This window comes from Ictidomys tridecemlineatus, unplaced genomic scaffold (genome assembly GCF_052094955.1).
Source record: "Ictidomys tridecemlineatus isolate mIctTri1 unplaced genomic scaffold, mIctTri1.hap1 Scaffold_623, whole genome shotgun sequence".
NCBI classification, from domain to species: domain Eukaryota; kingdom Metazoa; phylum Chordata; class Mammalia; order Rodentia; family Sciuridae; genus Ictidomys; species Ictidomys tridecemlineatus.
The window spans coordinates 204,668-221,090 of NW_027524288.1; the positions used below are offsets into that span (position 1 = coordinate 204,668).

The 16,423-nt window shown below is 36.2% G+C and overlaps 1 protein-coding gene and 1 pseudogene across 4 annotated transcripts in view; one reads left to right on the plus strand and one right to left on the minus strand.

Annotated features, from left to right (window-relative positions):
• Positions 1-16,423, plus strand: part of LOC144374220 (uncharacterized) — a 58,405-nt gene that overhangs the window by 29,494 nt on the left and 12,488 nt on the right. For 3 of the 4 annotated variants that reach the window (XM_078037145.1, XM_078037148.1, XM_078037149.1), the window contains exons 9-14: positions 8,072-8,144; positions 10,606-10,682; positions 12,306-12,387; positions 14,262-14,360; positions 14,918-14,943; positions 15,035-15,122. In XM_078037145.1, the coding sequence (XP_077893271.1) occupies positions 8,072-8,144; positions 10,606-10,682; positions 12,306-12,387; positions 14,262-14,360; positions 14,918-14,943; positions 15,035-15,122 (445 nt within the window). The remainder of the gene's footprint in view (positions 1-8,071; positions 8,145-10,605; positions 10,683-12,305; positions 12,388-14,261; positions 14,361-14,917; positions 14,944-15,034; positions 15,123-16,423) is intronic. The other variant, XM_078037146.1, reaches the window with a different exon arrangement.
• On the minus strand, positions 5,645-7,119 carry LOC144374215 (replication protein A 32 kDa subunit pseudogene; annotated as a pseudogene).

The window sequence follows — 16,423 nt, forward strand, 5'->3', positions numbered from 1 at the left end:
TCTTGATGTTCACCATGTTTTCATGGCAAAAGAGATTTTCTGTTAAAATTTCATTGAATAATAATATTGAGTAAGAGTTTTATATTATTCATCTCTAGCTGCACTCTTTTCTCATGGCCCGAGCATTCAATTTGGTCATTTTTTTATTAGAGGTTTATACCTTTACATAGTAGTTGAGTTCATTCCAATATGCTCCCCCTTTTCTGGAAATTGATTTCAGTTCATGATGCCCTTTTTTTCTTCCCAATCTCCCTTCTCTCTCCCATTGTCCTTCCTCTATTCTACTAGACTTTTTTGCACTTGCCCATGAATTTTTATGTGGTTGGTCCTTTGTGTGATCATTCCTTTACCTATTTCTTTCCATTAATTTACTCTAGCTTTCCATATGAATGAAAACATTTGAGTTTCTGATATTGGCTAAATTCACTTCATATAATAGTCTCCATTTCTATGTATTTGTCAATAAATACCATAATTTCATCCTTTTAAATGGCTAAGTAGAGCTCCAGTGTGTGTGTGTGTGTGTGTGTGTGTGTGTGTGTGTGTGTGTGCGTGCGTGTGTGTGTGTGTGTGTGTGTGTGTGTGTCACAGTTTCTTAATCCATTTATCTATTGATGGGCATCTTGGTTGATTGCATAATTCAGGTATTGTAAATTGTGCTGCTATCAACATAGATGTGGCTGTATCACTGTTATATGCAGATTTTAGATCTTTTAGCTGTGTCTTATGGTGTGTTCATCCCTAGTTTGTTGAGGAATCTTCAAACTGCTTTTGAGAGTGTATTAGTCTGCAGCCATACCAAAAATGTCCACATGTTCATTTCTTGGCACAACCTCACCAGCATTTATAGATGTTTTGTTCTTGACTGTTTGGAGTCAGATGAAATCTTAGCATAATTTTGATTTGCATTTTCTTGATTGCTAGAGATGTCAAATATTTCTTCATAATATATTGGTCTTTTGTGTTTTTTTTTCTATTGAGAAGTTACTGTTTAGTTATTTTACCCATTTATTAATTTTGATTTTTTGTGTGTATGTGTGTGTGCTGTTGATTTTCCATTATTTGTAGATTTGTATATTGTAGATATTAATATCCTATTGGAAAAAGTAGTTTTCCAAGATTTAATCCCATTTTTAGTTCTGTCTTCATGCTCTTAATTGTTTACAAAGCAGTGAAGAAACTTTTTAGTTTAATACCATACCACTTATTGATTTTTGTTTTATTTCTTGTGCTCTATGGCTCATGTAAAGGATTTTGGTGTCAGCTCCTCTGTGATTGAGTGATACTCCTGTTTTCATCTAGCCATTACAATAGTTTCTTGTCTAAATACTAGGTCTTTGATACATTTCAATTTGAGTTTTGTACAGAGTGAAATACAGAGTTCTAATTTTACTTTTATTATATACAACTGTCCCATTTTCTAGCATCATTTGTTAAAAGGGTGTCTTTGTTCCAAGATATATTTTCGTCATCTTGGTCAAATGTCACATGGTGGAGGTTTCTGGGTTTTTCTGTGACCCTGTTATTGCATTGTTCTTCATGCCTCTTTTGGTGCCAATACCATGCTGTTTTTATTACTACAACTTTGTAGTATAAGTTTATATTGTGTGTAATGATACCTCTTGCTTCACTTTCGTTGCTTAGTATTGCTTTGGTTATTCTGAGTCTCCTATTCTTACAAATAAATTTAATAATTTTTTTAACTCTTTGAAGAATATCATTGTTATCATTGATGGAGATTGCATTAAATCTGTATATTGTTTTGGTAATATGGCCATTTTGGCAATATTAATTCTGCCTATCCACAAACATGGGCTGAATTTTCATCTTTAAGGTCTTCAGTTTTTTTCAGTGTTATATCATTTTTATTGTAGAGCTATAATCCTACTTATTTAGATTAATTTCCAAGTATGTTTTTATTTGATTTGATATTGGGATTGCAAATGGGATTGTCTTTCTGATTTCTTTTCTCTGAAATGAATTATTTTTGAGGTATAGGAAAGCTATTCATTCATGGATATTTAACTTGTATCCTGCTACTTTGCTAAATTCATTTTTAAGCTCTAGAAGTCTTTTGGTGGAATATTTTGGACCCTCTAGGTATAGGATCATAATGAGAGAATAGGATCATATTGTCAGTAAACAGAGATAATTTGACTTCTTTTCCTATTCATATCCCTTGATTTCATTTTCCAGCCTGATTGCTTTGGTTCATTTTTAAAGGAGTATAATGAATAATAATGGTGGGAGTGGATAGTTTTTTCTTGTTCCTAAGTTTAGTGGAAGTCTTTTTTGCTTTTCACCTTTTGGTATGATGTTGGCTTTGGGTTTGTCATAATGGCCTTTATGGTGATGAGGTAACTTCCTTTGATCTGTAGCTTCTCCCACTTTTTGTAATATGAATGGGTGTTGAATTTTATTGAAGGTCTTTTTTGCATCTGTTGAGATAATCACATGATTTTTGTTCTCAATTTTGCTTACGTGATACATCACATTTATTGATTCATGTATGTTTACCCAGCCTTGCTTCCCTGGAATGAAACTCAGTTGATCATGGTGTAGTATCTTCTTGATGTGTTTTTGAATGTAGTTTGACAATGTTATTTAGAACTTCTTCACGTATGTTCATCAGGGATAATATTCTGTAGTTTTCTTCTCTTGATCATCTTTGTCTGATTTTGGTATCAAGGTTATACTAGCTTCATAAAAATTGAAGCTAGTATAACTCCCCAATATAAAGGGAGTGTCCCCTTTCTTTCAATTTCTTGAGACTGATATTTCTTCTCTGTAAAGTTTTGTCTTCTCTGTAAAGTTTTGTTATGAATCAATCGAATGAAGTGAAAGGTTTCTACAATGAAAACTAAAGAACACTAAATAAAGAAATTTAAAAAGACCTTAGATGATGGAAAGATCTGCTGTTTTTGGATAGGTAGAATTAACATTGTAAAATGGTCCTAATAACAAAAGGACTATATGGATTTAATGTAATTCTTATTTAAATCCTAAGGACATTCTTCATAGAAATAGAAAAAAAAGAAGTCATGAAATTTATTTAGAAAAATAATAAACTCAGAATAGATAAAGCAATCTTTAGCAATAAAAGTGAAACAGGAGACATCACAATATCAGACCTTGAATTATACTACAGGTGTATAGTAATAAAAATGGTATGGTGTTAGCACCAAAATAGACATGCAGACCTCTGGTACAGAATAAAATACACATAGACAATTCCACATAAATACAATTATCTTATTTTAGAGAAAGGCATGCAGTGGAGAAAAAATAGTCTTTTCAACAAATGGTGCTGGGAAAACTGGAAATCCATGTGTAACAAAATGAAATTAAATTTCTATCTCTCACTCTGCATAAAACTCACCTGTAAGTGGATCAAGAACTTGAGCATTAGACCAGAAACTCTGAGCCTAATAGAAGAAAATGTAGGCCCAAATATACATCATGTCGGCTTAGGAACTGACTTCCTTAACAAGACTCCTAAACTGCAAGAATTAAAATCAAGAATTAACAAATTGATTAGAATCAAATTAAAATGCTTCTTCATAGCAAAGGAAACAAGAATTTGAAGAGATAGCCTACAGAATTGGAGAAAGTCTTTGCCACCTGAATCTCAGATAGAGCATTAATCTCCAAGATATACTAAATTCTCAAATAATATTAACACAAAATAAACAAAGAATCTAATTAATAAATGGCCAAATGTACTGAACAGGCACTTAAATAAGAAGAAATATGATTGATCAATAGATATATAAAAACTATTCAATATTTCTATCAGTTAATGAAACTCAAATTAAAACTACACTGAGATTTCATCTCACTCCAGTCAGAATGGCAATTGTCAAGAATACAAATAACAATAAAGATTGGTGAGAATGTGAGGGGAAAAGTACTCACATACATTCCTGGTGGGACTGAAAATTGGTACAACCTCTGGAAAGCAGTAGGGAGATTCCTCAACAAACCTGAAATGGAATCATCATTTGTTATAGTTATCTCATTCCTCAGTAGATACCCCCAAATTTAAACTCATCATACTACAGTGATGTAGACACATTAATATTTATTGCAGCTCAATTCACAATAGCTAATCTATGGAAGCAGCCTAGGTGCCATTCAACAGATGAATGGATAAAGAAAAATACACACACACACACACACACACACACACACACACACATAATAGAATACTAATCAGCAATAAGAGAAGTAAAATTGTGGCATCTGCTGAAAATGGATGGAACAGAAGACTATCATTCTAAGGGAAATAAGCTAATCCCCCAAAACCAAAGGCCAAATGTTCTCTCTGATATGCAGATGCTAACTCACAATAAGGGTGGGTGGGTGGGTAGGGAAGAATTGAAGTACTTTGGATTAGACAAATGGGAATGAAGTAAAGGGAGGAGGGATGGGAACAGAAAGATAGTAGAATGAATCAGACATTCATTACATTCTTATGTGCATATATGATTACATGACCAATGTAAATCTACATAATGTACAACCAGAAGAATGAGAGGTTATGCTCCATGTATGTATAATATATGAAAATACATTCTACTGTCATGTATAACTAATAAGAACAAATAAAAAAAGAAATATATTGATGATAAACTCTTGTTTTCAGTTCGTTAAAAAAGCAGATAGTAGTATGAGCAGATGCTATCTAAACCATTTAGTTTTGAACAATGGTAAAAATGCAATTAATTAGGGAAAAAGTAAATTTGATGGGAAGTTAGAATAGACCACAATTTTATAAAGTGAAAAAAGAGAATGCAGAAGAGCAGTAGCAGGCAATGTTTATTCAGAGGAATGAGAAAAATAGAAAAATCATGGTGTTGGAGAGAGGGAGAGAGAATATTAGAATTTGGCCAAGAGTAGAAGATAATATTGGGAGAGAAATAAGTAAAATATACACATGAAAATAATAGAATATCAAACAATCTAATAAATCTGTACCTTCACAAGGCAATGCTAGCAAAAGAGAATTACATTAAAAATGCTAAATATGAGATAACACAAGACAAATATGTGTGTATATATATTATATATGATACAATATATATCAAATTATTATATAACATATCATATATAATATATATCAAATTATATAATAATTTGATTATTATACAAATAATCAGAACAGCCAGCATATATATCCCCCCCTCTCTCTCTTTCTCTCTCTCTCTCTCTCTCTCTCTCTCTCTCTCAACACACACACACACACATGGAAGGAATAAGATAAAATTGTTAAAAAATACATATAAATAAAGCTACCTTCTGATGTGATGGAATTTTTCTTAAAAATCTACATTATCATTAATAATTTATTTCTTAGTGTTCTTTGTTTCTTGATTTTTTTACAGTCAATTTTTTAAATTCTTTGTTTAGCTGTTTGACAATGTTGATATGTAAATAGAGTTGTTGTGGAAATAGAAAACTTGTTGGTTTCTTATTGTATTGTTCCCTCATGTTACTTGTGTTAATATACTGTTTGTGCATGTATTTGGATTGATTTTTCATCTGATATTTGATGTGAGTCATTGTATTGAGATTTCTCTGTTGAATATGTCCTGAGATATAGTTTTTTTTGCAATGTTTTATTTAACATTTCTTCTCCTCCTCCGTCCTATAATGCTAGCATGCTAAATCTCATTTTTATATAAACCCATCTTCAGCAGCAGACAAGGCAAGAAGGGGAACAAAAGTGCAATTTTGAAAGTAACCATAGAACCAGAGTGGGAAACAAAAATAGACAGAGGGCAGTGGGTTCCTTGGTTGGTGCTCTGCCCACAGACCTTCATCCTGCTCATTTGAACAGAAAAACTTCAAGAACAGAAACTCCCAGGTGTTAAGTAAATGCCTAACTCTCTTGGTAGCGCATCTCTTCTAATCCCATCTACCCTGGTATCCTAAGGAGCTTACTTGAAACTTGAGAAATTCCATCCTGGTTTACATCCCTGTCAACTGTCCATCTCCCTTTGAGCTTCAAAACCACAAAATACAAAAACAGAAAAGCAGTCAGTAAGTTTCAAGCCAGCTAAAACTCTTTACAGATGAATCTCCTTCTTTGAAGTCACTTGATCATATATATACAGAGCTGGAGGCAATGGACTGTGCAAAAAGATCCAGCTGGAAATATCTCAGGTACCCAGTGAAATCCAGTTATTCTGCATCTGTGGATTTAAAGTGATCGTCATCCACAGTAGAATAGATGTGTCCCTCGTTGCTAAGAAAATCCACAGCTTGCTTGACTGAAGCTACAGGCATGTGTTGGAGCCGAGTCCTGAGATCCTGAAAGTTCAACCCTTCGGGTCTTGGGCAAGCCTTTATCAAATTCAGCACTTGGTTTTGGACCACAGTGAGGCCATTTGTTGGCATGATGCTATTCCCACTGAAGTTTCCTGCTTCCCCCATTCCTGGATTGTTGATAGATGCTCTCCCTACTGAGGGCTGGCTGTTGGATTTGCTCAGCACCATGTGCGCATTGACTATTTCCAGGATATATGTGGTAAATTCATTCATATCCTCCAGGGGCATGATCTTAAAGGCTACCAGGCTCTTTTTGTTCTGAAAGGATCTCAGGTGGCCAGCCACTTTCACATATGTTTCTGGAGGAAGTACAGTATTTTCACCACTGGTGTCATCTGTGTCCACCCACTGGCAAACATCCATGGGTGCAGCTGTCATGCATCTTTTTTGTAAACAATATTGGTTGGAGCCTTGATTATTCCCACAACAGTGACCTGTGAAATTTCAACATTCCCAGTTTTGAACATGTCATCAACCAGAGTAGCAGAAAGCAGCTGAGATATGGTACAGGGTACAATGTGCTGGGCTTGGGCTCTTGATTTCTTTTCAGCCTGGGAAGGTGTCGGCGATCCGAAGCCTCCCGGGGACTGAGTGTAGCTGCTGGCTCCCCCAAAGGTGGTGGAGCTGCTATATCTTTCAAATCCACTATTCCACATGTCGGTTGCGATTTCTTTGGGAAAGAAGTCCAGAAAGTTCCGGTTTGGTGGGCTCGCCCAACTCCTCAGAATCCCGCTGCTGCGACAACCTTGTTTCTACTTTTTTCTGGCGCCACCAATTCCTTCCCGCGAATGACAGAGCCAGTGAGCGCCAAGGACGTTTCTCGCTGCCGCCAATCAACGCTCACGAATCCTACGCTTTGTCCTGAGATATAGTTAAGTCATATTTTCAAAGCTCTGACTCGATGTGATAAAGTGATAGGATCATTCATTCAAAACAATTTCTAAAAGAATGTCACCAGGAAGAGCAACAACTTCAAAGAAAAGCATTTGTTGATGTGTAAGAAAATATGTTTAAAATGATGACTCTAAATTATCTAACCAATGTGAAGAGAGTGTTAATAATGCAGAAAGCACAAAAAAAAAATGGTGTAAGTAACTCCAAAATTAATATTCCAAGATAGAAGAAGTTAAAAAAAAAATTAAAAAATGAAGGAAAAAGTGGTGGAAGGTAAAATCTACAGGAGGAAAATGAGGGTGAAAATTAAAAAGGGAAATGATGCAAATAGAAATGAGAGATGAGAAAACAAGTACAAAAACATTGAAAAAAGGAAAAGACAATGAATAGATTAAAAAATAATGATTAAAGATATAAAAAACTAAAAAAAAATTCAAGACCTAGACAATTTTTCCTTGCTGATGTAATTAAAAAGTGGATGCTTATTTCTACAACATCTATTTTTAGAATTAATCAGTCTTCTGGGTTTTCTGGCTAGCAACTATGATCTCCTTATTTGTTCTCAATTCTAGTCCAAGAAGACTGGAGTCTCTAATGTGACATACCCTCCTGTATGCCTACCAGGAAGTGTTACAGAACCATTTTCAGAAGCAGAAATAAATTGTCTTGAATATTGGCTTTGTGTACATGGAAATATTTGTTGGGCTGCAGTAGGAGCTGCCCAAAAACATGCACAAATTGAGACTGTGGAGCATTCTATACTGTAAAATTAAGCTTGCCATATTACCTATCTTTTGTTTGAAATACACAACATTTATTTAATATATTTTTTTTCAAAATCATTTAGGCCTTCCTTGAAATAAATGATACTCCTCCAAATCAATCAGTATGGATGAAGGATGCAAAGATACTTAAATCAGGTAAATCTGTGTAATATGAGTTCTCTGGAAAGATGTGTATGAAAACATTTGAAATGTTTGCAGTCTGTATACTTTTAATTCATTTTAAAACTTCATTTTATACTGGCACTGAAAACTTTGTATCTTGTATCTGGAAACATTTCCCCAGTTCAGGTTGATATCTTGTTTATTTTGTACCATTGCCTTCACCACTGTTTATGCTTATGTACCTCACATTGCTCCTGCCCATGGCATTTGTAGGGTTCTAGCTACAGTGCAAATATGAGTATGAACCATTGTGTACAATATGATAGTCCAAATATTTTAATTTTTTTTAGTTGTTGATGGAAAACTTTTATTTATTAATTTATATGTGGTGCTGAGAATCGAACCCAGTGCCTCACACATGCTAGGCAAGCACTTCACCTTGCCCTACAACTGCGCTACAACCTCAGCCCTAGTCCAAGTATTTTAAAGTTAACTATAAATCTTTCTTTATACAAATCATGCCTAACTCTGTATATTTAACCCTTTCCCTTGTCTTTAATGTTCCCTGTCATTACTCCTCATTAATCTCCATATTTTTGACATAGAATTGTTGTCTTTTTCTCTTGCAACTTTCATGCTCTCACCATTTCCTGCCCATGGCTATTAACCACACACCATAAGAAACAGCTCAGGCCACATTTCTGACAACTTTTATCCACACTAGCACATTCCAGGAGCTCAGTCAATTGTTAGGTCACGTAAAGATTGTTGACAAAGTTGACTGATACATTTATTTTCTCCAGCACATGAGTAAAGAGTGAAATTTGTAAATGAATAATTTACAGAAGAAGTTGTGAAGAATCAGTAGAAGAAATTAATAAAGTATTAAGAAAGGACCAAGCAAAGAAACACCAGACTATGTACATAGGAAAGTGATGTCAGAATCATTCCACTGTTTCTGCTCCATTCTGTTCATTCCCCTTTTCTAATCTAACTCCTAGTTTACTCCCACCCATTGTTGTGTGTTAGCATCTACATATCAGAGGGAATATTTGGGGTTTTTTTTGGGGGGATGGGGTTATTTCACTTAAATCATATAGAAATACTAGTTAGGATCCTAATTAGTATAAGATGTACTCTGAATTTGTGTAAATATGTCAAAATACAATCTAATGTCATGTATAACACAATTGAACAAATAAAAATTATATGTACTTTAAAAATACTCACAAAGCTGGGCTGGGGTTGTGGCTCATGGCAGAGCATTTGCCTAGCATGTGGGAGGCACTGGGTTTGATTCTCAGCATCTTGTACCAATAAATGAAAGAAAGGTCCATTGACAACTGAAAAAATATTTAAAAAAATGCAAAGCAACTCAGGTTTCTAGAAATGGGCAGAAAATCTTCATAGGACCTCATTATCCTATTATATTATCTGTAGTACTTATTTTGTTCCAATTAGTTATACATGACAGGAGAACGCATTTGACACATCATGCAGAAATTGAGTATAACTTCTCATTCTTTTTGTGTACATGATACAGAGAGAGTTACAGAGGTCATATAATCAAATATGCACAAAGGATAATAGTGATTCTTTTGATTCAGGAGAAATGAAACTGTTGGACTCTTTAATCTTAAATGTAAATCTTAAATACTTTATTGTTTATCCAGTCTTCATTAACGTGTAATAGATATAAAAACAAAAATAAAACAAACACCACCCTATGTCAGCAGAGAAAGACATAATTAAGCAAGACTCCATAAAAGTTCTGAGTCATAAAAGAAGAAAAGAAATCTATCAGAATAGAAGACAAAAACATTTCAGATGTGAGGAAATTGGCATAATTGATAAAGGTGTAATGCTATCAGTCATGTTGGAAATTACTAGTACTGAAGAGGGGCTGTTTCAAAATTCCTCTTCTGAGGCAGAGCCTAGTAAACAGTGTGAATTGTCATATTTCTATGGGATTTTAAAATTTTGTTTCTGAGGACTTTCCATTTGTTTGAGTGGTAAATCTTGGACATGCTTGTGTGCATTGAACCTGGTGACTTGTAGTTGCTCCCCAAGAGGTTTTTAAAGTTTTGGATTAGTCTCAGTATTTCCTAGAGAAGTCAATAATAGCTGGGTGCAGTGAAGCACATCTGTAATCCCAGCTATGTGAGGGGCTGAGGAAGGAGGATTGCAGCTTTCAAGCCATCCTGGGAATGCTGAGTGACAGTGTCTCAAAATACTATTAAAGACCTAGAGATGAAACTCAGTGGCAGAATATTGCAATACATGCACAAGTCCATGGGTTCATTTCCAGGAGCACACCCACTCACACACAGTGGCAATATAAATTTAATAGTAAATATTCAGCTAACAGTTAAGCTTAATACAGATATGGGAAAATATAAATAAATTATTGTTAGATATACTTATCTTTATTATGCTAGAGGACCCATCTTTATAATTGTTCTATGCCATGTGAGTAAATCTATACTTTCATCAGCAGAACCACATTTAGATGTGACACCAAAGGAAGGGCAAGATACTCTTGATGGTACTGAACACCAGCAGTCAACAACGGTATGTAAACATTTAAATTCAAGTTTCTGACTTCCTATACTTATCATTGCTTTCTTAATGAAGAATAAGTCAAATAAAATTACCTTTAAAAGCAAAGTTAGAATAGGAATATCATCAATTATTTCATAGTTCTGAAAATATTCAAACTGGTTATGAATCTTCAAATAATTTCAGAATTCATGGTAGATCACAGATCAGTTTCATCCTTGGGATTGAGGAGAATTTTTTTATTGTTTGTGCTTCCATTTGGCTATCCTCCTTAAATGATCAATGAGTTATGATCAAATATGAGAATAATTGATAGCTGGTTGAAATTATGAACAAATGTAACAGCAGTGGCCATTGAATGTATTCATGTTAAAGTGTGGTCACATCTCATGGTTCAAATATTTCATTGTGTCTTAACTTCTGTTGACTCAGCCACACTCTTTGTGTGGGTGTCTTCCAGCCTAGAGAAGTCAGGTCATAGTGGGTCTTGGAACGCTGAAATCAAATGCCTGGCTTTTCTGATCTCTCATGACTAAAACCAAGAAAATAAGAGCCCTAATGAAGATGGGTCCTGGCCAGGCACTCTGAAACTGCAGGGAAAAGTCTTCATTGCACCTGTGCTCCCTTGACTTGTCAGGCAGAATCCAGGTCCCTTCTTGCTGAAAACCATTTATTTAACTTGAGTGGCATGAGCTTTTGTTGAAATGGCTGGGATTCCCTCACTGGGCCTCCAGGAGGACAACTTTCCCTCTTCACCCTAACCAGTTTTGTTCTGACACTAATGCAGTCTGATTCTTTGGTAAATTCTTTTATAGAACCCAGTACTTCTGGGTTTCATCTGGTGTCTGGCTCTCTATATTTATACAGCAGTGTTTTATAGCATCACCTCAACATACAGCCACACACCAGTTGAACTATGTCAAATCCAGGGAGCAGCTGACAAGCACAGTGTGCTTATGCACTCCCATTTTTCTCCCTTGGTACACTTTTCCTAAGTGGAAATTGCTGCATACTCTCCCCCATAATGTTCGCTGTTATATACAGCTAAAATAAAGGAACATTTTTCTTACTATTTTGGTACTTTTTTAAATGATTTTTCCTCTCAGTAAAAATTTTCCCAAAAGATATTAACATTTCTGAAGTCTTTGATTAGCTAAAATGAAGCAAATGTGAGAATGCTCCATTTCTGCTCCGCATACAACAATTCAAATTGTCTTATCAAATATTAGTGTTAACACAAAATACTTTGTCTTTAAATGTTTCAAATGTTTAAAGCTGTCTAACATCAAGTGTATTTCTAAGAATATTTTTAAATATTCTCTTATTTTTGGTAGAAAATATTGAGTATGGTTAGGTGTAGAGATGTTATATCTTTGTGAAGTTATACACATCATTTAGTATGTTGTCAGTGAATGTTTTCTTCTGTCTTTGCATTCTTGTTTTCGAGTCCTTAGCCATAACATTGAAAGTTAAGCTTAATTGGAGAGGATATACAAAATTCTTTCAAATGTTTAAGTTTTAAGCGTGTACTTGTCTAGTATATATTCTTATTGATTTTAAAAGTGGAAATTTAGCTGTCTGCATTTAAATAGTAATTAAGACTCTGCAACTCAATACTGACATTAATTTTAACAGCGCATCTGTGAGATTTGTTCACCAAAGTGCTTTGATCATTTTTCTTTGGATGCACTTCAAATGAAAAAGCATATTGTGGAAGGTAAGAGCCACATATTTTTAAAATGTTTGTTGGACAAAATATTTTTTAAAAAAATTCTAAGCAGTAAATATATTTGAGTAATTGAGGATATGAATGTACTAAATACTTGGACCAAAAGGGAAAGGTAATAGGGATATATCTTCTCATGTTTTAGTGACAGGTAAAATTCAGAGTGTGATCAGATGATCCAAACTATTAATTCTATTTCAAAGCCTGATAAAAGCAATGTTGGGAAATACTGAAGAGAAAAGTAGAAAGTGGAATGAAGAATGAGCAAAGCAGAGTGCAGGGAGTAAATGGATAAAAAAGAACCAGATGTGCACTCTGAAGGGGAAAACTCAGGTCATACATTAGAAAGAGGGAGAGCAGCATATGAAAATTGTGAGGAAAATATATGAGTTTCCAGTACCAAACCTGGTCTGAAATACAGTGCTATTTTTTCCCACTTTTCTTTTCTTCCTATTGGTGAGAATGGCATTAAAAATGAATTACTAGGTCATCCAGAGCTACCTTGCGTTTACCACAAATAAACATAAACCTATATGTTCCCACAGCCATATACATAATTTGACAACATATACAATGCTGCTATTTCCAATGACAGTAGATAATCCACAGGATGTGAGAATGGGGATTAGAGCAGACTTGGTTATGGAGTGATCACCAAAACCACAACCTCATGAAATGTCCAGTGGACATATTGAATCTTTATACAGATTCAATTTGGGGGACAGGGTACAGAGGAGCTTGAGGCTCGAATGAAAATATGAAATTAAGGTAGAGGATTTAGTGTTGGACTGCTATAGGCCAGATTTCTCCAGTTCTATGAGTTATTTGTTGGAGATGAGGTTCAAAATACACATTGCAATTCAGAAGGTCTTTGATTCTGCATTTCCAATGCATTCTAAGGTGATTGGAATGTTCATGGTCATTAAACCACATTAAGAGAACTAAGGTAATGGATTTCTATTTCAAGAATGCTCAGGGAAGAGCAATGTGATGATAGCTGAGGACAAAAACCAGATGAATGGAAGGCAAATATTTTGATTTCATTTCAGAACATGCTTCTTGACAAGGTGTAAGAATAAAGAATAAGAACAAAGAAATATTATTTGATACTGTACTGAATTGGGAAAGAACTAATTAGAAAGGATTCATAAACAGAACCTCAAACACAATGATGAAGAACAAAGTGTAAGAAGTTCTTTTTGAAAACCTGAAGAGTAGGTGCAATGATGGAGAAAAGAAGAAAGATATTTAGGCACATAAGGAGATAAGGATGAGGAAGGACAAAATGCATTTAATCTGAGTTCCTTCAAAAACCTATGACTACTATTTGTTCATAGATGTTTTAATAAAGATGAAAATGGTAGAATGGGGTCAAATGTGAGAAAGTCATTTCACTCTGAGACACTTTCAGGAGAGGAGCCTGCATTTTGCAGGGAAGTTAATGGTTCACATGGGATAACAATGATTGTAGAAGCATTGGATGTTTTCAAAAGACAGCACTCATCTCATTCCCAACTCTGGGAAGGGGGAAATAGTTCGATGGAATCCAGGGCTTTCAGCAAGCTACAAAGGTGCTCAACTCTTCACTGACACAGGACATCATTCAGAGATCATTCTATGAGAGGCATTTCATGAAAATTCTTGAAAAATGGCCAAGATATAGGAAAGTAGATTTATTAGAAAAAGAAGTCTTAATAGAACTTATATTTTGAGTGTCCAAAGTCTTATTTTTAATGGGCCTTCCCAAATGTTTTAAGTAGGGAAAGTTATCGGTGGAAAATACTTCTGCAATCACACAAAATTGACCATTCCCTTTGCATTACCATACTTTGAGATATTAATCTTACCATCCATTGCTTTCTCAGAAATGGGCCCTCTGTCTTCTCCTGTGTCTTCATCAAGCAAGCTCAAGTTCTCAAAACCAGAGGATGCAAGAAAGGAGGGCACACCAGTGTCCCCCGTGGGTATGGAAATCAAGAATGTTTTGAATGAGCCCTTCTGCCGAAAGTGTGTATGTCAGGCAATGGGTGGAGGCAAAGTTCTTGGATCAGAAATGGATGACCCCTTTCACTGGACTCTACACAATTGGTGCTCACTGACTTCTAGCACAACTGGAGGAACAGCTCAGGTGTTGGGAGTGCAGCGCACTGAAGAACTCCCATAGGTGTCAAGGAACATATGTGCCATCACATCTTTCCTCACTGTGCCTCTTTCCGGTGGCATCCATTCGCTTTCCTCTTTGATTTATGGCTATTGCAAAGAGTCTCAGGGTTGGAAACTTCACTGCTTGTGTTGATTCAACCTACGTTTCTGCCCCGGTTTAAGGTGGTACCATGCAGCCTTGTGGTTTTGAGGACCCAAAACCAGGAAATATGCACACAAACCCTAAAGGGCCCAAGGCTACCAAAGTTATTCCCAAAGTGAAGCATGAGTGTCCAGCTCCTTCTTAATATGAGACCAAGCTATGGCTGGTTTTGTCACATGCATGGCTAATTGACTCTGTGTCCCTTTTCCTTTTCAGGATCTCAGAGGGCTCCTTCCTTGAAGGTAACTGCACCTTGCGCTTCTCTTCCTATGACCTACACATTGCAGTAAATACACAGCATTTATTTGATATCATTTTCCCAAACCCATCCAGCCTCCCACTGCATTGAGACATTCTGGTGAAAGTACAGACCCAGAGATGAAGGGTGCCAGGAGGAAGGATGTCAAGACTATCACACCAGGTACATTTTGCACTAGGAGTTCTTTGGAAAGGCGTCTATGGACACACCTGAAATGGTGGCATTATGTGAAAACCTCTGAAAGGCTCCCATTCCTCATTCTTTGGTATCCCCCATTGGAAGGGGAGATTGGATACAGAAAAGGCCAATGTCAACGTGGGCATTCACGTTGGTACAAAATTGCCTTTATCAACCTGAGAAAAATACCATTCAAGGCAAGCATTAACTCGGTTGTGTGTAAACCCCAAGATCCACCACTGGATTTAGGGATTTATAATCATGAATGAGGAAGCTTAGGCTAACGTGCTGCAGAGTTTCCAGATGTGCAGTGGACAGCTAGGCGGGAGTGTCAGGCTCCTGAGAGACTGAGGTCCATATTGGACTTGGACACAAAAATAGATGATGAGCCAGTGAGACATATGAAGAAGACACGTAAAAACAATCAGATTGCTTGCTACCACGACACCCAGTGTACTCTCTGATGGCTCACACCCATATTGTGCTCTATGCACGGATTTACTCCGTCAGTGACCTTTTCCTTCTGTGTGCTTTATTCTGCACTCACTTAATATGTTACATCACTATATGTTTCCCCTCTCCTCTTTCCAAAAAGAAATATTGTATTATTGGGTCATAGGCAATCACTTCCTCGCATGGTCTCTGAGGCTGCCCATCCAGAGTTCCTCCTTCAAGACACTGATGCCATCGATCCTATTCCTATTCATGCCTGTAATACTCATTTTCAAGGGAGCGAATAGTTTCTCTACCACTGAGCCTGAATGCCAGCTCAGGACATCACTCGCCAAACATGAAGAACACTTTCCTCAGTGTAGGCAGCTGAGCAGCACAGAAACCAGATGGTGAACACAAAAACCTGAATCCTGTCCTCTAGTTCATGTCCCATCTGATTGCATATGTTCTATAGACTTGTGAAGTGATCTCCTGTTCTAGGGACACAGATTTTTAGTTGAATTCACTTAAAAAGCTCATTGTTCCCTCGCACTGACGACTTGCTACTTGGTGTCCTCTACATGTCTGCATCCCTCCCCCCAGTCCAGGTGTGCATGGATATTCTATTGGGCGGTTGCCTTCTACACATTCGCCACCAATTTCGCACAGGCCCCTCACATTCCATGTACCCAGGGGATGTGTCATGTTGTTCTCCCTACACTGCACATATGAGGCATGAACCTGGGTGTACCCACGTTGCCTTTATGCACTGATATTTTATGCACGTGATGGTCCCAGTGTTGTCAAGTCAACTAGAAACCTTTCAGAGTGTAAATTGGGCCTCTCTCAGTGTA